Source organism: Haliotis rubra, unplaced genomic scaffold (assembly GCF_003918875.1).
Source record: "Haliotis rubra isolate DU_JTF1 unplaced genomic scaffold, ASM391887v1 Scf325, whole genome shotgun sequence".
Classification (NCBI taxonomy): Eukaryota; Metazoa; Mollusca; class Gastropoda; order Lepetellida; family Haliotidae; genus Haliotis; species Haliotis rubra.
The window spans coordinates 727,610-752,850 of NW_025766997.1; the positions used below are offsets into that span (position 1 = coordinate 727,610).

Sequence of the window (25,241 nt, forward strand, 5' to 3'; positions counted from 1 at the left end):
CTAAAACCAGTTACCTGTAAACATCCGGGTCTGGATTGTCATCAGCAATCCATGCAGTAATTAGGTTGAAGTGTCTTTAAGTGTTAACAGATGGAACAGTAGGGAAGGATGTGAAGGCGTTTAATGCAGCTTTGATCAGTATTCCAGTTATATCAACCCTCAAACACAGGTATGAAGCTAGTCTGTCATACAGATCCTAAAAAAAATTTTATCCAAGAAAGCCCATGCAAGTCTAGAATATGTGGCAAGTCTAGATTTCAACAGAAAGTCTCAGGGCTCCTTTTCATTATATCTTTTTATTATTATAAACTCGTTTTTTAGGTGTAAAATATGTTCATTTTGGAGACTAGTTGTTAGTCACACATATGCTGGCACAGATAGAAACAAACAACGCAAAATGATATGAACCCATGTACATGATAGAGCCACACCTGCTCCTAGATCGGAGAAAGATGATCCATGATACCCTGACAATGTCACGGTGGAAAAAAACCCACCCATGTAACACCTTTGGTAAATCTTGTACCAAAATTTTACAGAATGCTGCAAGTCAAAGATGGTGGAAAATGATATTTATTTGTTAAAGTTACAAACAAATGTAAAGACAGTTGTAACACAGAGATGAACAATACAGGCACCTTCAGTTTCTTACCTGTATCTAACCAGGATAGAGAAACAGCCATACATTGACATCAGTACGAGGACCATGAAAATCGATGAAGAAATGCATCCATCATACACAATGTGGAAAATGTCAAAATGAATGTCTTAAGAGATTGAATGAAAAACATTGCAGCATCACATTAAAATCAAGCAAGAGTCAATAAACAGACAAACTTAGTTTCCTGAAATAAGTACAGAGATATCTGTTACAATGTGAAACACAATAGCACTAAACTGTGTAACCATGGCAACTACCATAATTCCTTCAATCTGTATCTAACCAAATATCAGAAGGTAGTTTGAAGGTTAGCCAATTCTGTTACAGCTTTTGTTCTGCCCAAATTGTGGCAGTGGAAAACAATTCACATACAACAATGAAATAAACTAACGAAAAATTCACCAACTTAATCAGACAAGAAATGTTTAATTTTCACATGATATTCTTCATTTGCCATGCATCTGACACTACAACATGGTAGTCCACGTCTCGAGGCTAACGCCTTGTACACTGACAGTTGGTAATTCCCTTGAGGATGGAGCTAGCCAGTACATGCTTACAAATGAAACTCCAAAAGTATACTTAATGCAAGAACAACTGTTCATATTGACAAATTAAGAAAATAATCTGATCTTTCCAATAAGGTTTTCACATGTCAGTGTGGCTGTCATCTCAGCCATTGATTACTAAACTAACAAACATGGAACACCATGTCAATCCAAACACTTTTGTGTTCTGTTTAATGCCACTCCATCACCTCCACATTCAACCTGCTCCTCAAGTGTCAAATTCACAGCTTACTAAAGGGAGATAACTGACTGGCAAATATCCTGTGTTATGATTGAAGGTGGGAAACATCCTTTCTCAGCCTTGGTGTCTCAGTTGCCGCGGCCTTTCCCTGGCTTCTGCTGACCTCCACCACCACCTCCTCGACCTCCACCACCACCACCACGACCTCCTCGGCCTCCAGCTGAGAATGCACCTGAACAAAACATCAGTCAGCAAAATGACATTGATAGCATGTGGTTCATCTTACAATTAAGTGAGTGAGTGAGTTTAGTTTTATGCTGCACTCAGCAATAATCCAGCTATATGGCAGCGGTCAGTAAATAATCCAGTCTGGCCCAGACAATCCAGTGATCAACAGCATGAGTATCGATTTGCGTAATTGGGATACGATGACATGTGTCAACCAAGTCGGCGAGCCTGACCACCCGATCTCGTTAGTTGCCTCTTACGACAAGCATGGGTTGCTGAAGATCAATTCGAACCCAGATCTTCACGGGTCTCTTACATAAGTTACAAATAAGAGTAGCTGTGAGTGAGTGAGTGAGTGAGTGCATGGGTTTCACATCTCACTGAACAGTATTGCAGCTATATCATGCTGTGTCAGCTTAATGTGGTCGGAAAGCCCAAAGTAAATTGTGTCTCAGACGTTTACCACTTCAGGGAAACATAAATACTGACATATATTATGAGGAACCATAAGATCTAGCTGGCTCATTGGGTAGACATCGACCCAAATACTCTGATGTAATTTGTCTCCTAGAGTTTTTCATTTTCCAGGCTTTTCAAAAAAGATTGAACACAAGAACAGCATTTTCATCACTGTTTTTGATATGCATCCAATTATCATAATGTTTTTACCAATACGACAGGAATGGAGCAGTAAGGTCTACTCTGACCAGGGTTGTTAAGACATATGAATAAAGAAGACAACCTACCTCTCCCTCTCCCACGCTGTCCTCCCCTCCCTCGCATGTCGCCACGACCTTTGTTCTTCTGGATGACCTCTTCCTTCACCATGTCGATGACCTCATCAGGGATTCTGAGGTACTTGATTGTACTTCCTCGAATGTAGCACTCTGGCATCCTCCAGAATCTGTCACCATCCTGAAATATGACACAAGATATCAGGTGAGGGGAAGGTCAATAGGGGTTCAACGTTATATGCATGGTTGTCAAACTTATATGGTGACTGTGCTGCTTGCACAGTGTGTACGAGTCTGGGCTAATGCCAGTTTTATCATGATTATAGTGTAGGCTCACTGACCACACTCAGATACCATGCCATGTTTAAAATGATACAAACTAAGACACATCATATAGACTGAGCCCAGACCATTTTTATGATATTAAAGCATTTTAATACTAGGGCTGCAATGATTTGGTTTGATTCATTGAAAATCGAATCTGACACCTTAGATTCGATTTTCGATAACCATTATCACTATTTCGATTCAATATTTGAATACTATTTAAATTATTTCCACACTGCCAGAACATAATTTGGACTCCAACTGTGGCAGTCCTGAGCGCTGAAATACGGCAAAATGTGATTGGTTGACGCCGCGCTTATTATCCAATAAGAATTGTTGTTAATAGACATCGCCAAGTTGACAATGGATTTCATGCTAAAGAAGCTACTCTGAGAGTTAAATGAAATCTGATGTTTTTACTTGTATGAAGAAAATGATCAAACTGAGGGTCCAACATCGAAAATCGAATTGAAGTCTGGGTGAATAATAGCAGCCCTAATTAATAACAAACAAAAGGCAGGAAAACTACAAGTACATTTCTTAGCTTCTTTCGTATGATGTGGTCATGGGATTATACAATCAATCTTGCCAGACTGACACTCGTATCCCCTACACCATGGAGATGGTAACATGAGCTATAAGTGGAATTTTTATATGAGTATTCTATGCATGTGATATTTTTTAACTAGGGTTGAGAGATGGTTGGCATTTCATCATTAGTCATTCTTTATGAGATTTTTTTTCTGCATGAATTTACCCGAGATGTGCAGATAACCTCCCTCAAGTTTATGTTCATCCAGTTATCACAGCTAACAAGATGTCCATTGTACGTTTCGCCATTCTTCAACTCAACCAGCTGAAAAGAAGTAAAAATACAACATTTGTCATTAACATGATTAATTGGATGAGTGACTGAATGAGTGTTTAATGCTGCTTTACACAGTATTTCAGTGACCGCCTCTGTGGTGTAGTGGTTAGAGCCTCCACTTCACCTCAGTATTTCAGTTATATTGTGTCACTTTCATGTGAGGAAAGCATGAAGTGATGCAGGTTTAAGAAGTTAAATTTTTGCCAGTAGGCATTAAAGAATATCGGCTTTCTGATTAAAAGTTAAGACCTCTTCAAGATAGTATGATTCTTATATAAACTAATCTGGACGACATGAATACATGCAACTGATGGAAGAGCCAGAATTAGCTCTGAAATGTTTTGATAAAGAACATAAAGAATTATCAATAAAACGTGTTATGTATTCATAAACTAATCATGGTAATTACTATGAGCATTACTACATCAAGGACACAATAAAATTGGTATATGAGAGTAATGCACTACTAGTATTTTTCATCAAGTATGTAAGATTTCAAATAGCCCCACATGGAGAATTGAACTGATACTGATAATGAGTAATCTACAATGATAAGTTAACACTTTAACATAAGATCATAAAAAAAAACCAAATAAGTGATCTTCGTACAACTTAGCGACAGGAAATTGTTTAATTTGATGCTATTATTCTCCGTGAAACTAGAATCTGGATGAACAGCTAACCTTGAGGATTTTGAAAGGTTCTAGATCATAAAAGGTATCCTAGGGTGTGGGAAAAACCTACACAACAAGCATGATTTGGGGTTAGGGTAAACCCTTACACAACTAACCCTCTAATGGTGGTGAGATCAGTGAAGTGAGTGAGTTTTACGTCGCTTTTAGCAATATCACGGCGAGGGACACCAGAATTGGGCTTCACACATTGTACCCATTTAGGGAATCGAACCAGGGTCTTTGGTCTGATGAGCAAACGCTTAAGTCTTTGATCTGTGCAGAGAGAATCAAAGTGTGCAGACAGCGCTAATTAGTGCTAAATGTAAGTCTTGCCACACAGATACTGATATGCCATGTATACACTTACCATCGGGTGGTTGACAGCAGTTCTTAGAAGTGATAAGGGTAACTTGAAAAAAAAGAGAACATCTTTATAACAAGATTGAAAACGAAATGGACTCTTAACTGAAGATCAAGTGAATGACGATAAATACACAAGTGTAGGGCTTATAAGATAAAACATGGATGACAAGAAGGGAGTAGTAATGTTTGTACAGAATGCAATTTGCCTGGAAAAGTAAGAGTCTTTGCTGTTTTGAGCAGATTAAGTTAATGTCACTGTTGCAAAACTACTACGTAGACGTAAAATTTGAAATGCTGTATACTGATGTACATAACTGTACATACACATGTTCACACAAATACGAATTTGCAAAGTGAAAGTTTTTCGTAAGCACAATCAAATATGAGAATTCAAGGGGATTCCCCTGGTTTTCAGTTTGTTGGATGGCTCACTGGCTGACGATACTTGGCATCCAGTGTCAGTGATTACGAGGGCTAATTAGAATTATACTAAAAGTTAGAGTTTTTTCCCTTTAAAAAATGGAATTTCACAAACTATTCAATGAACAAAACCCAACATTTAGACCATTTGTTTAATAAAACCATTATTAAAAGTTTTGTGTTTTCAACATATGAATTATCAATGTGTTACACTGCGACTGAAGGTAACGTAGTCATCAAACAAGTGTAGTCTTACCATTGTAATGGCATTCGATGTGAAAAAAGGTTTGGACCCAGATTTTTCTTCAAAACATGTTTTTAAACCGGAAACAGATGGAGCGACGGCGTTGATATGTCGTAAACAACCAAATTCTTTTACAAGCTTAAAAATATAATCCTTGTTCCAATAGGGTATTAATTACAATAATAACTTTGCATTCAGAGAATACCGGTATGTTTATGTACGATTTAATCCATAACATTGTTCAAAACTATTACGACTATAACGGAAAACGGACACTTCCGTCAACAAATGCACGTGTTTTGGCGGGTTACACTGACAGTGATCGCGCGTCGGTTTACAGATCATGTAGACATTTTCCAGTGTTGCCCATTGGTCCACCGTGTACAGTTGTTCACGATGAGTGGTAAAAGACCACAACTGTCCGATGGTGAAGTTGTCACAAAACGACAAAGACCACCAAATCTGGAGGATGTACAAATAAATCCCAAAGTGAAAAATCTGAAATCAACATTTAAAGATGCCTTTAGCCTGAAGCAGTCTCTGACAGATGGTGAGAACGTTTTATGAAATACATTGTGTTGTTTAGATCTGGTGATGATTTACAGAAAACGAAAGATTAATCGAATCAGGTGGATAATGTCAAATGAACTGCACTACTGCCAAACACATTGAATGAGACCATGGCATTGATCACCAGCGTTCGATTTCAATTGTGCTTGGTACATGCAGTCCTCAAGATGCACCATTAGCGTACACGATGTGATAAACTTACATGGCATGTATGACATCTTTACATCAAATCTTAAAGTCAACGTTTCAAAAGTCCAAAGAGTTTAATCATATTTTTAATACATTTTTACCTGCAGTATGCAGATCGGTGAAAATAATAAAACTGCAATACCCACAGAACCACAAACTTAAAAATCATGCAGGTACTTAAATCATCAATGTTCTAAACATTAGGGGTGAAATGGTATGCTCATACCATGGTATGGTACATATTGCAGTTCAAGGCTTTTGGTTCGACCCGTTTCCGTTTTTCAGTATGATCACAATGCACACAAGAAAAGAAACGCATAGATTTTGACAAAATTATTCGATTTCTAGACATTTTAGAAAAGGTTTAAAAGGGTTAATAAAATGACAGTACGAAAAACGAAAATACTGACTTTTTGAATTGCATTACGGTATACCGAACCGAAGGTAAAATACGAGGTTCTACTAATACCGCGATATACCGTTTCACCCCTACTAAACCTACGCGGGTGGTGGTGTAGCCTAGTGGTTAAAGCGTTCGCTCGTCACGCCAAAGGCCCGGGTTCGATTACCCACATGGGTACTATGTGTGAAGCCCATTTCTGGTGTCCCCTAGCCATGATATTGCTGGAATATTGCCAAAAGTGGCGTAAAACCCAACTCACACACTCTAACCATACACAAAAAAGTCATTTGTGTGTCAAATCTTGTTATGACCGGAGAATATGTAACAAGTGTGATCATGAAAAGAGTTTTTGCATTATCACAGGGGCAGTGGGGTAGCCTAGTGGTTAAAGTGTTTGCTCATCATGCCGAAGGTCTGGGTTCGATTCCCCACATGGGTACAATGTGTGAAGCCCATTTCTGGTGTCTCCTGCCGTGATATTGCCTGTATATTGCGACAAAGTGGCGTAAAATCCAACTCTCTCACTCACTCATTATCACACTTGATAAGATGTTGTTGTACCATGCAAATTTGTTTTGTTTAATTCGTCAGACATTACTGGCATGAAGCTACAAACAGAACAATCGTTGCTGTGTCTTGTATAAAATTTTTAGAATCAAATTGGTGATGTTAATCTATGACAATGATGTCACATCATGCTTCATGGTCTAGAGTTCATTTCATTTATTTGCAGATGACAGTGGGTGTTGTATGAACCAGTTGCCCTTCACACACTGTTTACTGCCAGACTTCATCCAAGAAACCAGCTTCCTGGAAGATCTGGAAGCTGAACTTCTGGCTGTGCCTTTTGCAGAAAAAAACAATGACTTGTATAAATTCAAACAGGTTAGTAACCATGGAAAAGTTATTTCTTTTACCAGTAGTTACAAACTAGATACTGCATTGCTGTAGTGTCGATATGGTAGTTAGATGACTTAAAATACAATGCATCAAAACTCATCACTTGTCAAGTCAAGATGCTGAGCCAAAAGCATTCATATATGCTACTATACTACTCAACGTTTGATAAGGATAATCAGACATGTCATTCAATATACACTTGACATTTTATCATGTCTAGCTTGTAATTATTCATACCTGCTTTACGTGTTTAATGCCATTTTGAAATAATGACTTTTCAATGTGAAACTACTGTACGATTTTACTGATTTGTTTAGTGTTTGTGGCCGTTGTGTGTCTGAACTTTAAAGGTTTGTTATTTCAGAGTTCAGATCTGAAGAAGACATCTTCCCCAAGCATAGCACGTCTCAAGTGAGTCACTGATTATTGATTTACAAACGTATCATGAGATAAAACTATTGAAATTTGTATAGAATTTCACAAGAGGGCTGAACAGTTGTAATGTTGATGAGCTCTGTATCTTAGTCAAGTTAGTGCTTAAATGAATAACTTAGTCAGTGAGTGATCTTTGCATATTAGAACACTTTGTCAAAGTGAATGGTATTGACAGTCGTGCCCCGTTTATCCGAACCTCAGATATCTGGAAAACTCGCCTTCCGAACGAAAATTCCTCAAAACGAATTCACAATGTTGTAAAATTACTCACTTATCCAGAAATCCGGTTTCCGTGACCGGATGGTCATATTCACATACGAAACGCTAAATTATATGTATTTTTTTCTCGTATATCCGGATGTCTGAGCACCTGTCAGTATGTTTACATCGCATTTATCTGAGTGGCCTTGTGTGCCATAACATAAAAGAAGTCGGCAGTCTTTGAGGCGTGAGAGGATTAACTACCTGTAATTAGCAAGGTGACACTGAGTTAATTTTTAGTTGTGATTGGCAAGGCTAGACGTCCCCGTTGTTTTGGTAGTGATTTTAATCCAGAAGTTTATGTTAGATACAGGAACGCGAACGCGTGGATGATATCAGAACTGTTTTGTGATTGGTTGCTAGCATTTGCTAGACAGATGCATGTACAGGTATGTTCGCACGTGTTATTGACTTGACTACTTTACTTGACAAGATGTGATTTTATGTATGCATTGTTATTTGTTGATGTCTTATCAATAAAGATTACATCTCAGGTCTATTATGTTCGTTTCTTTGTATGTCTTTTTACATATGGTCTGTGGTTCAGATATCCAGAAATTCGTTTATCCGGACAATTTCAAGAAAAACACAAGTGTCCGGATAAATAGGGCACAACTGTATTTAACTATTTTTTCAACTCTACTTTAGTTCTGTTTGTAAACATGGTAAATATGAGTTGAAGTTTGAAATACAGAAATCTGTACATCCACTCTGCTATCTATGGTATGGTCACATTTGTTTTCTGTCATGTTTCTACCAACACTTTTCAGAAAACTATTGTATGAAGATTTCCATGGATGGCTAGGAGAGGTCACAGATATTCCACTGACGTCAAATGTGGACCTATTCTGTTCTCAGTATAAATACACGGGTAAGGCACAGCGAGCGTGGTAAGATAATCAGGCCTGATAAGGAATGCAGTAATCATTCCTCAGTTGTGTTTGGATAAGGGTAGGTTAACCCCAGCTTTCTTCTTTGCCCTCAGCTTCGATCAAGCACCTTTCATAATCTTTAGGGTTAGGAAGCCCTTTCTTTGACAATCAAATACTTATCAATAGTCCCAATGGTTTGGTTCTATTTTGCTGACCATAGGGTTAGTTTTAAATAGGATATGGGTTAACTACCACTTTGAACAAAATAATCCGTGTAATTTGAGGAAATTCGAATTTTGTAGTTTCAGGTTTTGTGGAGGAAATAGCTACTGTGAACATGGTGAATGTACATGAAGGTTAATAATAGGATGTTGATTCTTGGTAGGGAAGAACTAATAATTTGGGACAGCTTCTATGGTTTTATGATAAAACATTGACAAATCAGATTAGAAATGTTTGGTGTATTTTGGCTGCAAATTGGCAGCTGGGGTTGTTTCCTCCTTGCACCACCAAAACTCCTTGCAAATTTTCCCAGGGTTTGCAGGTCCAGACTGCTTCTGGATGCCATGATGAAACTTGACTATTGCTAATTTGTCATGACCATTTGTTTGTCAAGATGCCCAGAGTAGGAAGGGAGTATATCTTGAGTGAGTGAGTTTAGTTTTACGCCGCAATCAGCAATATTCCAGCTATATGGCGGCGGTCTGTAAATAATCAAATCTGGACCAGACAATCCAGTGATCAACAGCATGAGCATCGATCTGCACTACTGGGAACCGATGACGTGTCAACCAAGCCAGCGAGCCTGACCACCCAATCCTGTTAGTCGCCTCTTAGACAAGCATGGGTTACTGAAGGTTTATTCTAACCCGGACCTTCATGGGTCAGTATTTCTTGTAGCATGTGATGTCACTCTGTAGTTTTCTCCTCATACCGATGTTTTGTGCAAACACAGATGTGTTGTTGTGTCACGATGACGAGTTGGAGGGGCGGAGGATTGCCTTCATCTTTTACCTGGTTCCTGAAAGCTGGGGGGAAGCTGATGGCGGCATGCTTGACCTCTTCGACATGGATGGTAAGATGACAGACCCATCACTTTCTTGTATTTTTGTTTGGTATTTTTTTGTTTAACGTTCCACTCAGCAATTTGCCAGCTATATGATGAGGGTTTCGTTCTTTTAGGTATGTGTGATAGCCAAATGGTTTAGGTGTTTGCTCATCATGCTGAGACCACCTCCGTGGTGTAGTGGTTAGAGCGTCCGCCCGGAGAGTGGAAGGTCGCGGGTTCGATCCCTGACCCCGTCATACCAAAAGACGTTAAAATATGGCACATGTTGGTCCCTGTCTGGCGCTCGGCATTAATGGGTACAACAAGGACTGGTCGGCTCGGAGTCAGTATAATGTGTCTGAGTGGGGTATTCATGCTTCACTGCGGCATGGTATCTCAGTGGGCTAGGACTATAAAACCAGCTTCAGTCTGGGCTAGTACAAGCAACCGCACATACACATACACATGCATGCACGTCGTCATATGAGCGAAATATTCTCAAGCATGACGTAAAACCCAATTTCACCTCACCTCATCATGCTGAATGTCACTGTCATTATGTCATTGATTACTTAAGTTGAACCAGAATCAGACAAATGGTTATGGGAACCAGAAAAAAACCAGTTTGTCTATTGTGACAATTGACATATGTTCAGTTTATGTAAACCATAACCAGCTTTTCATTCGTGTCAGTTAGGATTTTTGTTTGTTTGTGCTTAACACTGCTCTCTTGATGAGTGAGTGAGTGACTTCAGTTTTACGCCGCACTCAGCAATATTCCAACTATATGGCGGCTGTCTGTGAATAATTAGGTATGGACTAGACAATCCAGTGAACAACATCTTGAGCATCAATCTATACAATTGGGATATGATGACGTGTCAGCCCAATCCCTTTAGTCGCCTCAAGCATGATTTGTTGAAGACTAATTCTAATTCAGATCTTCACGGAACTGATATGAGTTCAATATGGTCTGAAGTTTTGAAGTATCAAGGCACCACTTTACACCTAAGTTCTGAGTTCTTAAATAAATAAACATTGAATGGGAGAGCATGTTTACGTCAAGCAGTTACCTCATTGGTGACTGACATTATGTGGAGTGTTTTAGACTTTTGACATAGGTCTTTCCTGCCAGGGGTGCTTAATTTTGAATCCTGGATACATCTCTGAATACTGCTAAAATAAACCAATACTCATTGTAAATATATGCCATGAAGGGACTGATTATGCCAATATTATGTGGTGTCTTAAGGAATATTTCACAAACAGCACCTGGTAGTTAGTTTTCATGATTATCTTTCAGAGCATGGACAACCAAACACGGTTGTGAAGTCTGTTTGCCCCCAGAGAAACTGTCTCGTTTTCTTTGAGGTGACAGAGGCATCATTTCATCAGGTGAGTGACCGACAACATGAGGTGCAATCCACAACGTGGGGCTGGATAAGGATAGAAATGCATTTTCTTCAAGTGTGCCACAGGGCCTCACACAGATGTGCCCATTGCAATTTAGGTCTGCCAACTAGAAGACTAATTTTGGTCCATCATCATGGTTTGATCAATATGATCAAACATACCATTGTTACTGTTGTTTTAAGGACGGTGGGGTAGCCTAGTGGTTAAACCGTCCGCTCGTCATACTGAAGACCCGGGTTCGATTCCCCACATGGGTACAATGTGTGAAGCCCATTTGTGGTGACCTCCACTGTGATGTTGCTGAAATTGCTTATTTTATCTAGAGGTGTACCTACAGAGATGTTTTAGCTTTTAATTTACTCAGCCAAAATTAGCTGTATTGCAAATGTATAAATGCTTGGTGTGAACATGTTTTTAGTTAGGCCTGGCCATGAATATTTTTGGGCCCTGTACCTTTTTACTTTGGGGATATAGTTCAGAGTTTGTTTCCAGAACCTGTGTTTGGGCATATCTGACACTGAAGAATGATGACAATTTCATGGATATACAGCTTCTTTATTCTGTGAAAGGGCGACGTTTCGACATAGATTCTAATGTTGTTGTCAAGCAAGGGAACCTATGTGGAAATGTCGCCTTTCACAGAATAAAGAAGTTGTATATCCATAAAATTGTCATGTTCATTCTTCATCACCTCAACTTTTAAATACCCATCAAAGAAGTTTGACTATTAACTTTGTATGTAGCACATGCTCTTTTAGTCTGAGATGCTACAGTTTTGGGGCTGACTTATTATTATTATTATATGATATTTGTATAGCGCGCCAATATCCAGCTCAGCTCAGCTGCTCAAAGGTGCTTTATTTTTCCCTTGATCATAGAATGTCAATCTCAACGGCACATCGTATTATCAATCCCAACTCCCTGGCGATCATACAACTCTTGTAGTGATGTAGGTGCACAAAGTTAATGTGGCTTTCCCATCCTTTTGAGGTACCCATTCACAGCTGGGTGGACTGGGACACATAGTCACAGTACTTTGTCCAAATTTACTGCACGTTGCTGTACCCAAAACTAGGTGTTTGCACATATTCATGTGGGCCACCATCTGGTCTTTTGAAGTGTAAGGATTTATGATTGTGGGTCTGAATCCAAGATTATCTGTGAATTCTATCATTATGATGTTATATTATACCTGTAACTCGTTCACTACAGGTAGCTGAGATTCTCTCAGAGAGCAAGTGCCGACTCTCTGTAAGTGGCTGGTACCATGGTCCTGGTATACCCAGATCTAAACCCTACGTGGAAACCCTACCTCCTCTTATCACACCAAACAATATAGATGTAAGTAAACATTTTGTCATTGTTTAGAAGACTGAGCATTAGGCCATGATAAATGATCATTTGTGTTTCATCCCCACCCATCTGGTGACTGAACTCACCACATGATTTTGTTGTCACGAAGGACCTGTAGATGAAGAACATCACTTAAAGTGTCCCCTTTTTCCATACTTCATGAAGCATGTGCATTTTATACTTCCAACGAAGGATTGATATGCTATTGTATATTTGCTGGGACAATGTGTATGACGTGTTTATAGTCAGCTTGAAACCATGGTTACAGGAGGATGACCTATACAGCTGGATCAACCCAATCTACCTCAACCCGGAAATTCAGGCCGATATAAAGGAGAAGTTTGAGAATGATTCGGAGATTGAACTAAAGGACTTTCTCCAGGTATCATAGAGGAAGGCAATACATGATTGTTATAGAAACTGTTTGTAGACAGATCACACCGAAGGATCCGTCAAATCATATCACATCGTACTGCCTTCAGCTGCAGGAATAGACTTCCAAGAGGCTTGTTGTAAGCATTGGTTGGTGTTTTGAAGGTATTATCATTGGTTCCTTCCAATCATTGGCAAATAAACTCAAATTATATAGGACATTGGGATGTGGGGAAGGATGTGTTCAGATGCAGTAAAGGTTGGGATCAGATAGAATAAAGGACAGGATACAGATGATACATTAAAGGATAGGATCAGATGCAGTAAAGGTTGGGATCAGATAGAATAAAGGACAGGATACAGATGATACAGTAAAGGATAGGATCAGATGCAGTAAAGTATAGGATCAGATGCAGTAAAGGATAGGATCAGATGCAGTAAAGGTTGGGATCAGATAGAATAAAGGACAGGATACAGATGATACAGTAAAGGATAGGATCAGATGCAGTAAAGTATAGGATCAGATGCAGTAAAGGATAGGATCAGATGCAGTAAAGGATAGGATCAGATGCAGTAAAGGATAGGATCAGATGCAGTAAAGGATCAGGATCAGATGCAGTAAAGGATAGGATCAGATGCAGTAAAGGAGGTGATCAGATACAGAAAAGGATAGGATCAGATGCAGTAAAGGAGGTGATCAGATGCAGTAAAGGATAGGATCAGATACAGTAAAGGATAGGATCAGATACAGTTAAGGATAGGATCAGATGCAGTAAAGGATAGGATCAGATGCAGTAAAGTATAGGATCAGATACAGTAAAGGATAGGATCAGATGCAGTAAAGGATATGATCAGATGCAGTAAAGTATATGATCAGATGCAGTAAAGTATAGGATCAGATACAGTAAAGGATAGGATCAGATGCAGTAAAGGATAGGATCAGATGCGGTAAAGGATAGGATCAGATACAGTTAAGGATAGGATCAGATGCAGTAAAGGATAGGATCAGATGCAGTAAAGTATAGGATCAGATACAGTAAAGGATAGGATCAGATGCAGTAAAGGATATGATCAGATGCAGTAAAGTATATGATCAGATGCAGTAAAGTATAGGATCAGATACAGTAAAGGATAGGATCAGATGCAGTAAAGGATAGGATCAGATGCGGTAAAGTATATGATCAGATGCAGTAAAGGATAAGATCCGATGCAGTAAAGTATAGGATCAGATAGAGTAAAGGATGTGATCAGATGAAGTAAAGTAGGTGATCAGATGGAGTAAAGGATAGGATCAGTTGCAGAAAAGGATAGGATCAGATGCAGTAAAGTATAGGATCAGATGCAGGAAAGGATAGGATCAGATACAGTTAAGGATGGGATCAGATGCAGTAAAGGATAGGATCAGATACAGTTAAGGATAGGATTAGATACAGTAAAGGATAGGATCAGATACAGTAAAGGATAGGATCAGATGCAGTAAAGGATAGGATCAGATGGAGTAAAGGTTATAGGATCAGATGGAGTAAAGGATAGGATCAAATGCAATAAAGGATAGGATCAGATGCGGTAAAGGATGGGATCAGATACAGTAAAAATGTGATCAGATACAGTACGGGATAGGATCAGATGCGGTAAAAGATGTGATCAGAAAGAGTAAAGGATGGGATCAGATACAGTACGGGATAGGATCAGATGCAGTAAAGGATAGGATCAGATACGGTAAAGGATGTGATCAGATAGAGTAAAGTATAGGATCAGATGCAGTAAGGGATGGGATCAGATAGAGTAAAGTATAGGATCAGATGCAGTAAGGGATGGGATCAGATAGAGTAAAGTATAGGATCAGATGCAGTAAGGGATGGGATCAGATAGAGTAAAGTATAGGATCAGATGCAGTAAGGGATGGGATCAGATAGAGTAAAGTATAGGATCAGATGCAGTAAGGGATGGGATCAGATAGAGTAAAGTATAGGATCAGATGCAGTAAGGGATGGGATCAGATGCAGTAAAGGGTGGGATCAGAGCAGTAAAGAATGGGATCAGATACAGTAAAGGAGGTGATCAGATGCAGTAAAGGATGGGATCAGATGCAGTAAAAGATGTGATCAGATAGAGTAAAGGATGGGGTGAGATGCAGTAAAGGATAGGATCAGATGCAGTAAAGGATAGGATCAAATACAGTAAAGTACTAGATCAGATACAGTAAAGGACTAGATAAGATTCAGTAAAGGACTAGATGAAATACAGTTAAGGACTAGATCAGATGCAGTAAAGGATGTGATCTGATGCAGTAAAGGATGTGATCTGATGCAGTAAAGGATGTGATCTGATGTAGTAAAGGATGTGATCTGATGCAGTAAAGGATGTGATCTGATGTGTTGTGTGTTTGCAGGATGACAAGTACAAGATGGTTCTGCAGGCTATGAGTGATGTGGGTGTGTCCTGGTCCACACAGGGGCCTCCCAACAAAAGGTAGGGCATGTAACATGATGTGTATAGTAAATCCATACAATACTCCATTTCCCATGGGTGTTGTAGGAGTCTCTGAAATGACAAGTAGCTTGCCACACTCTGTTGTTGGTTGATAATGGTGTTGCAGATGACTCACAGTTTGTATCATCATGTATCCTCACAGGGGCGGTGGGGTAGCCTAGTGGTTAAAGCGTTCGCTCTTTACGCCGAAGACCCCGGTTCGATTCCCCACATGGGTACAATGTGTGAAGCCCATTTCTGGTCTCCCCCATCGTAATATTGCTGGAATATTGCTAAAAGAGGTGTAAAACACAACTCACTCACACTCATTCTTCACAGTAGCGATGTACATGCCTGTGTAAAGTAAGCTAGATGAACAGCTATATTCATGCATTATTCACTACATTAGGGTTTAAGTAAGTTTGATGCCTGCATTCGATCATTAACACAAAGATCACTAATCTTGATATAGTATCACAAAGTAAGAAGAAGATTAACATTTATCACACACTTGGTCATTATCAGCCAGAATATACAACAGTAGTGACATGTCAGTAGACAATAGTCATGATGAAACTACTTGTGCTGTTTCTAGGGTGTTACTGTTAGTTATTGTACATCAATATTGCTAACTCCTGCTTTTTTAGTGTTTTGAACTCAGATTGAAGAATATGTGTTTCAGAAACTATGATGCATGCAACGATGGGGATAGGCCAGAGGTCCTTTCAAAGTGTGTCAACTTCCTTCAGTCCGATGCCATGTTCCTTATTCTCTCCAACCTGACAGGACTCAAACTTCATGAGTTGGCGCGCCATCGTCCGATGATGAGGAAGAGGCAGCAGACACCGCCAACGGAACAGCCAATCAGAGTAAAGGTATCCTGTTGTGTCAGTCTGCTGACTGCTGCACTGGCGTAGTGTCATCAAGTGATCTTTGTGGCATGATGATTAACTTATCTAAGGAGACATGCCAGGGCTCCAGATAAGGGTCGTATCGGTGTATGTACGGATAAAAAATATGCAAATTATGGTAGGAAATAGTTTAGAAAGCGTAGCAGATACGCACTACAGCAATGGTGTACGGTCTTAGAATCATTTACAGACGTATTTATCTGAAAAAGTATTGTTTTATTGTTTATTGACCTGTTTACACAAGAGTAGCAATGTTGTGGTGCATATATGAAACGAAACACAAGATTACTGATACGCCATTAATTTCCATTCAGTACTCTAAATGCTCTCTTAAGGTTTTCCAGTACTCCTATATTGAATAAATAAGGAGTATGTACTCCTGATCATGAAAAATTATCTGGAGCCCTACATGCTTTAGATTTGGCACTAGGAATATCTTGCACACTTCTCAGGAGCGAACACATTATTGTTATGTAGAATAAAGACAAAGTAATATTGTTGAACATTTCATCTGTTCCCCAGTATGAGTACTGATTGTCCAATCTCATTTAAAATCGGATCCTTGTTCTTATATAATTAAATACAGATGAGCCGACATCCCATAACAGGTCATGTCACAATGACCTTGCGTTTGACCAATCAGTGCTTACCAATTTTGGAAAGTGACAGTTGAAAAAGGATTTCTTATCATGCGACATGGAAATGGTTAACACATCATATCCTGAATAACTGGTATAGTTTTAATGTCATATTAAAATTATCTTACTCATTCACTCACTTGTGGCATGATATAATCAGTAGATATCTTATTACATCAGGACTACAAACACTCATGCCAAGGGTTAACATTATACTTGTTGAAGATGACATACTATCACAAATCGTGTTAATTAACTTTTCAGAGTTTGGGGGCAACCCTCAGTGCCGGAGTGTGGTACGGCAGTGGCGGCATGGCAGCTACACCCTCATTCATGACACAGACAGCGAGGGCTCCGAGTACGCCCTTGACGCCTTCATGTATTTCGGATGTCCAGGTAAAGAATTAAGGCAATCTCTCAACACTGGCAGCTACTGGTTTGTAAGATAACAATTCACAGAATATGTTGCAGTGAATTGCCAGGTGCAAACAACCAAGAAGAATAGAGATGGGGAGTAAAAAATGAATGTTTGAGATGACTTTTTCAAGAATGATGATTGGTGAAACATTCATTCTTATGGAAGGGCACGGTCTGGATGAAATGCGCAGTGACGATATTAGGGAGCCTTGTCCACTCCTCTTGTAGAACCTCTCCCAGTTTGTATAATATACCATGTGATCTTTACATGTCTCCTGATCATGTCCCAAACCGGGGGTGTGGGGGAGAGGTCAGGATTCATGACTGCCTATTCAGTGTTCACGAATAGCGTCTGACCCTCTGACAAATCCGGCAGATTCGCCAACGGTCCGATAGAAGTCTACAACCCGCCGGCCCCAGTGTCTGACTGTATTTTTCACAATGACTTTGGCTGTTATATGTGACATGTGACACTTATTTGCCATTTATAAATCTTATGTTTGTTAATAATTTCAATGCCAATTATGAGAAATGTTAAATCGGAAATGTGTGTTTAATTTATTCTATGGGTCCTTTGAATTTTGAATGGGTCAGACAGACATCTGAAACTTACAGGACCCAATGTCCTGTTACTTTGAAACACCATTCGTGAGCACTGCCTATTGCACTCAGGTGATGTTGTTGCTTGTTGTTTTACACAAAGTGCAGGGTGGGCACAAGTGTTATTATCTTGAAGGGCAAACTGTGGACCAGTGTGGTGAGCAAATGGCTCAAGTGTTAGAGCCAGTATGTTGTCTCAGTAATGAAGTGACCCTCTGTAGACACAGACTCATCAGGATCTCACCCCATATCTGAGACCAGACCCAAAGTCTGTCATGTTGCCTCCTGTTGACATTCTCATTAGGATGCTAGCAGACTCACCCTGACTGTCCAGAAAGTCCAGACATAAGATGGATTTGCATGACAACTTTATACAAGACCAATGGTGATTTTACCCAGTATCTGTGGTCGAAACTCTATAGGTGTGTGGCTAGAATGTGTCAGTTTGTTAATGGTGGTACAACATGAGGTCACTGAGCATCAGAACAGCTGTAGTTGGTCAGTAGTGTTGGGAATTGGTTGAAATCTCACAATTGACAATTGGTTCATTACCAATGAGCAATCATCGAAAAAAATTGGTTAGCGTCATTTTTCAGAGTTTTCTATTCAGGTTGTTATTGCAGATAAGTATAACATGGTTTTCTGTTGTTGTTTTGGGGGTGTTTTTTTATTTAGAAACTGCGCAAATTTCATTGTAAATTTCACATCCAATGCAAAATGATGCAAATTGCTACTTTAAAGTGATGACTAATATATCATGAACATAAACTTCCCAGAATCTTCAGGAAATATTCAGTCATAACATTTCAGTAAGTGAAGAGAGTATTCTAAGAATTAAACACGTTTTCAGGCCCTGATAACTTGTAAGATATGTTCCTTCATCAAGTGTTTCAAACACTAAAACAGTAGTGACAAAATTGTTTGTGTTCGATTATGAGAAAAGGTGATCGATCGCTTGGTTGTTTGGTCACTGCGACCAATCTATGATTATTTCAGTTAATCGGAACACTACTATTGATCAGTAACTTGAACTCTAGTGAAACTTGAGTGCAAGTCAAAAGCAATGTGATGGGGTTGTTTTGGCCTAGTTTCTGATCAATCTTGACCCAAGGTGTCCGATGTAGTCTACAGAAACCAGTTCCAAAGTCTTGCAAATCATAGACTAAGATAACTTCTTTGAGAGGCATTTTAGAAGTTGTATAGATGAAGGAAAACCAAGTTCTATGGATAGTCAACTTCTTTAATTGCAATGAGTGCGACATTTCTGTGTAGGTACTAACACCGTTATCAAGCATGTGGAATGGTGTTAGTACCTACTCCAAAACGTCACACTCATTGCAATTAAAGAAGTTGACTATCCATAGAACTTGGTTTTCCTTCATAGACTGAGATACATTGAACACGTTGGCTCCTGCCGAGTTCCACCAGTTTGAAACATGCCAGAAACGTGTCAGGTGTTTATCAGGGAGAAGGTGACTATGTTACTTTGTTTATGAATGAAAATAGTCTTTTCTGTTGGTTCAGAGCATCTTGATGACCTTTACATTAAAGCAAGAGCAGAGAAATTACATGTCACTGTAGATAAAGAAAATTATCTTTGCTAGTGGCTTAGAATTTTGATGACCTTTCTCTGATGTGTCCAAATCAAGTGTCCCCTTATCCAGGTGCATTGAGGTACTGAATGGTTTTGGGTGTGTTGAGGTTTTGGTTTGAAACAGTTCCACCCAGGCAGTCAGATTTCAAATCATAATCTTACTATTGCCTTGAGGGTATATATGATTCGAGTGCACATCATTGATATGAACATTTATGTGTAATACAGCCAATGAATGACATTGATCATGTTCATTGTTTCAGACTGGGATTCTGACAACGGTGGCTACACAACTTACATAGCTAAGGGAGAAGATGAAGAGGTAGGACTTGATGCAGTCAGAACATGATACTTAGTACAGTACAAGCTTCAGTCTGTTAATGTTAAGATCATGTGTAGCCCAAACATAGTGATTTACTCTAAAATAGTCATAGGTGGCAAAGTGGTGTAAATGCTGATGCTTGGACACAGAGTGGGTTTGAATCCCTGATTTATCCTGGTTGTGGTCCTCAGTTTGTCTGTCACATACCAACTCTGTTGTTAACATCTATACCCTCTGCTATATTCCTGCCTTCTGTTGACGCACTATAATATACTGCACAAAGCAATGTGAAATATCAATGGATAAATGCTATTTAAGAGAAGACACAAATCTGAGAATTCTGTCTATTGGACATCCTCGATAATCTCCAGGGTATACATTTCAATGAATCTCCACTTGTACCCTGGATGCATCTATGGCTTGGCCCTATAATTTTATTACCTCCCTTTGCTGGCTTTATATCCAGTCAGGTGTCTATGCTGGGAAGTTGAGCGGTACCAATCACAAGGCTTCTATCATAACCCACTTTCGCTTCTTTATCTAACCGATAAAACTTGGCAACACAATTGTTGTTGTAGAGGTACTCTGAAAGAGGTAGAAGTTCTTGCATATATTTTTTGAAGGTTTCAGATTTGACAATTTGTCTGAATGATTTTGAGTCGCAAACCTTCACGGCTGCGGCTGCTGTCTTTGTTGACACTGGCAAGCTTGGTTGTAATGGCTTATCTGATTGGCTACTGTGGGAAAGCGGACCCAGCAAAATAGTTAACAAAATTATCAGGCTGAGCCGTAGATCCATCCAGGGTACGAGTGGAAATTTATCGGAATGTATACCCTGGAGATTATCGAGGATGTCTTTTAGATGGTTGATATTATTTCTGCCCTTGTGTCTTGATTAGTGTCAAAGTTACATTGTTGATTACAAGATTAGGAATCTATAAATGAAAACTATTATTTGTCCATATTTATAAGGGGCGATGGGCTAGCCTAGTGGTTAAAGTATTTGCTCTTCACGCCAAAGACCTGGGTTCGATTCCCTACATGGGTACAATGTGTGAAACCCATTTCTGCTGTCCCCCACCGTGACAATGTTAGAATATTGCTAAAAGCAGCATGAAACTGTACTCACTCATTCACTCTACTTATAGGTATATATGCATGGTGAAAATTCACATGCATTTATAAAACTGTCCAGTATTTTATGCTTTCAGCTGCTGACTGTGTGCCCGTCGGACAACTCACTGGCACTTGTGTACAGAGACAAGGAAACTCTCCGATTTGTGAAACAAGTCAACCATACCATCAACAGGACATCCGACACCAAGTTTTTCGACATTGCTACTGTGTACTACGAATGAGATGAACAGAGACAGAATATGTTCGCGATCTTGTTGCAGGAACCCACGCCATAAAAAATTACCAGTTCACCATGGGCATATGTACGATTTGAATTGTGGATTTAAATATAATTATTTGAAAAATATGAAACTGGCATTCAGAAATATGTACATTTCTTTTGTACACATTATGTTTTTGTGACACAAGAGATATGTTAACTTAATGGTATTTTAGTCTTTTGGATCAGTCAACTCGCCAACAGAACAGTTAACAAATACATATGTATTTTATTTTTGCATGCATTTATTTAAGTGATATTAATCATATACATTTTGATATGACAATAAATCTACAAAATGACACTGTAAATGCATGCGCATGCCTGAAAATCTTTAAACATACAAGTTTGATTTTATAATGTATGTGTGTGGTCCATATTATTCATTAACTGGGGCGGAGGGGAAGCCCAGTGGTTAAAGCGTCTGCTGAAGACCCTGGTTCAATTCCCCACATGGGTACAATGCATGAAGCTCATTCCCCCAACCGTGATATTGCTCGAATATTGCTAAAAGCAGCGTAAAACTCACTCATACACACATATACATTGACTCTCTTTATATCCTTTGTATGGTATAGCAGAGTCACTGAAGCCTACTTATAAAATTACCACACCTGCATGCAAGCACGCACGCATGCACTCACGCACGCACACATACACAATTAGACAAAAGGTAATCGTTTTTTCATGTGAACCATACTAATTTGTTTCCGTTTTGTGAACTTGTTTCGTATCTCATTAATGTACATGGATTTTAACAGTATTTCCAGTCCTTCACAGATTACATGTATGTAGTAGTTCTATTAAGTCAATAAAACAGAAACAGAAGATTTTTAGGGCATCAGAGCACCACTTTAAATTCTTTCTCAGTCATCGTTAATGCTAGCTGAAGTATGTTTAACAATATCCCACATCATGTTATATATATAAAGACTACACTGAGTTCAGTGTGTCCCCAGTTGTGTTTGTTGGTAATCTTTGTTGGAAAGAAAAAACGTCTCTCATCACTTTTGTTGCTAACCTCCCCTCTTCTTTTTTGAGTAAATTGTGCCTGAGAAACATATATTCCTACTCAAACAGCAGATAACTTATATTATCATCCATTTCTTGCCATAAAAATAAAGCCAGAGGCTGAGTTGGTTCCTTTTCTTATAGTAAAAACCCAGCACAAAACACAATGTAAGCCTTCTTCGATCAGGGTGTCTGTTGAACATAACTTACCGAGCATTTTGTACAATTCAATAATTGTAAAGGATACTGGAATGTTATGTCCTGTTAAAAATCTAGTGGACAAGATTTTACTGAATGATATACTTTTGTTTAATTGACTTGAAGTGAAGCCAAACTGTTTCCGTTCCATTCCAGCATCAGATACTATTTGTATGACACTTCCAAACAATCAATCTTTCATTCCAGCCCAGATAATATTTGTATGACTTCCAAACAATCAATCTCATTCAGCCCTTAACTTGACATGCAGAATACCTTAGCAAAATCTGAGTAGTATAAAGGAAGAAATACTACATGATTACACAACACTATTAAAAGAAATTGTTATCCTTAAAAAGTGTCATGTATTCAAGTTCTTACAACTTCTATGAAGAACTCACTGGGTAAATATATTTTGATCAAAACACAACAAAAAACTGTAAAATACACTTTCTTTATTAGCGGTGTCAACCTTTGACATAAAGAAATGGGAAAAGACTGTAGGCCATGAGTGTCTAATGATTAAGTTATTGTGGCCTTCAAGAAGAATAGTGTATATCCATGTATTTGTATTGTCAACCCTGTAAGTATCAGTATTCAAGATTGGTTGTAATTTTACATGCAATTAAATGTACTGTACTTTTATAATCATTAATTAAAAATGTTCAAAACTTTTCATCTGTTTCTTGTGCGATGTGAGTGAGTGAGTTTAGTTTTACGCCGCACTCCGCAATATCCCAGCTATATGGCGGCAGTCTGTAAATAATCGAGTCTGGACCAGACAATCCAGTGATCATTGTGTGATGTACTTTATATCATGGTTGTAGGTTAAACAGATTCTGTTTCTTAACTTCATGTAACCTTGGACCCTAATATGAACTCTTTGGGCAGGCTCTTGACCTGGACTGTGAAAAACACAGCCGGATTGATCCTGAAAACTTTTGCCACATCAGTTGCAGCTGTCTTTTTATGCTGTGAATCACTTCCAACAGAGTGTCTTCCATTTGTTTGTAGTGTTTAATTATTGTCTGCTGATTTCGAAATTCATTGTTACAAAAAACAAACAAATGCCACACCAGTTTACTATTAACAGGGGCGGTGGGGTAGCCTAGTGGGTAAAGCGTTGGCTCGTCACGCCGAAGACCCGGGTTCGATTCCCCACTTGGTACAATGTGTGAAGCCCATTTCTGGTGTCCCCCGCCATGATATTGCTGGAATATTGCTAAAAGCGGCATAAAACCAAACTCACTCACTACTATTAACATTTCTCCACTAGTTAGATTGTACTGCTGGTATACCATCAACGTTGATGATCGTACATTGGTGCCCGGTCATCTAAGATATGAATGAATGAATGAATGATAATTGATTTGTATAGCGCCTGGTTTCCAGATTGGACATGACTGCTCAACGGTGCTTGTTGAAGTGAGCGGAAAAAAGATATGTCTTCAGATGAGTTAGAAAAGAGTCTTTTGTTTGACAGTTTCTGATTTCCAGTGGTAGAGCATTCCACAGTTTTAGAGCTGCAAAGCATAGACCCACTTCGCCCATCTTTGTTTTAGTTTTAGGAACATGAAGTAGTTTATCATCGGCTGATCTTAAAGCTCTTGTGGGTTGGTAGTGATGTAATACAGGTTGGGGAGTTTTCATCATTTGGTGCTGAATATGTGATAGAAAGTGTCTTGAAAGTGATGCTGTGCTCTACGGGTAGCCAGTGGAGTGATTTCAGGACAAGGGAGATAATGTCAGTTCTCTTGCTACCAGTCAGCATCCTCGCACTGTTCTGCACTTGTTGCAGTAGCTTGATGTTTGTGGCAGTAGTCCCATTGAGGAGGGCATTTCCATAGTCAAGACGTGATGTGACACAGGCTTGTATAACTGTCCTCAGACTGTCATTGTCAAGGTATTTCTTGATCTTGCTGATCTTAAATAGCTGGAAGAAGGCAGACTTGACATGGTTTTTCATCATGTTTCTGTCGAACTTGACTCCCAGATTTCACACGTCATTGCTTGGCTTGATATGACTGCCACTAGTCTCAAGAGTTACATCTGGGATTTTGGACTGTAATTTTCATGAATAGTCATGAATTCTGTTTTGGAACTGTTGAATTTGAGTGCATTTTCTGTCATCCACTGTTGAATATCATTGATACAATGTTCAAGCTGTAACTTGGAAGCAACTACTTGGGTCGGTTTTGTTCCTATATACAACTGGTTGTCGTCTGCGTATCCATGGAAGTTGACATTGTGCTGTCGGATGATATTTCTATAGGCAGTATGTAAATGTTAAAAAGGAGAGCACCAAGGACAGAGCCTTGTGGGACACCACAGCGCAGCTCACATTCTTGTGATCTGGATCCATCAATTTGAACTTGAAGGTATCTGTCAGTGAGGTACGATCTGAACCACTGAAGTGCAGAGCCGCCAGTACCAACTGTTTGTTCCAATCTCTGAAGCAATATGTCATGGTCTTGCAGAGAGGTCTAGCAGAACTAAGAGAACTGTTTCCTGATTGTCCAGTGAATGCATGATGTCATTTTGGACAATAGTGCAGTCTCGGTACTGTGTTTCCTCTTATAGACAGACTGGAATCTTCT

At 39.1% G+C, this 25,241-nt stretch overlaps 2 protein-coding genes across 2 annotated transcripts; one reads left to right on the top strand and one right to left on the bottom strand.

Annotated features, from left to right (window-relative positions):
* Positions 1–557: 557 nt before the first annotated feature.
* LOC124283931 (U6 snRNA-associated Sm-like protein LSm4) lies at positions 558–5,365 on the bottom strand. The gene is made up of 5 exons (XM_046719968.1): positions 5,282–5,365; positions 4,610–4,651; positions 3,458–3,556; positions 2,386–2,554; positions 558–1,643 (listed from the first exon to the last, which is right to left on the bottom strand). The coding sequence occupies exons 1-5, from the start codon at positions 5,282–5,284 to the stop codon at positions 1,540–1,542; spliced, it is 417 nt and encodes a 138-aa protein (XP_046575924.1). The 5' UTR covers positions 5,285–5,365; the 3' UTR covers positions 558–1,539.
* A 184-nt stretch (positions 5,366–5,549) lies between these two features.
* On the top strand, positions 5,550–22,075 carry LOC124283932 (prolyl 3-hydroxylase OGFOD1-like). Its single transcript, XM_046719969.1, is given in 14 exon segments — positions 5,550–5,819; positions 7,165–7,316; positions 7,696–7,742; positions 8,798–8,898; positions 9,855–9,974; positions 11,251–11,342; positions 12,573–12,701; positions 12,982–13,095; positions 15,478–15,557; positions 16,240–16,363; positions 16,366–16,432; positions 17,371–17,502; positions 19,981–20,039; positions 21,251–22,075. Coding segments are annotated over 14 exon segments (1,626 nt in total). The 5' UTR covers positions 5,550–5,557; the 3' UTR covers positions 21,398–22,075.
* The last annotated feature ends 3,166 nt before the right edge of the window (positions 22,076–25,241 follow it).

What these genes read in the sequence shown, in the direction of transcription:
- LOC124283931 (XM_046719968.1), bottom strand. An exon ending in CTGCTGTCAACCACCCGATG is followed by an intron (nt 3,557 to 4,609) that starts GTAAGTGTATAC and finishes ACTTCTTTTCAG; the next exon opens with CTGGTTGAGTTGAAGAATGG. An exon ending in AGGTTATCTGCACATCTCGG is followed by an intron (nt 2,555 to 3,457) that starts GTAAATTCATGC and finishes GTCATATTTCAG; the next exon opens with GATGGTGACAGATTCTGGAG.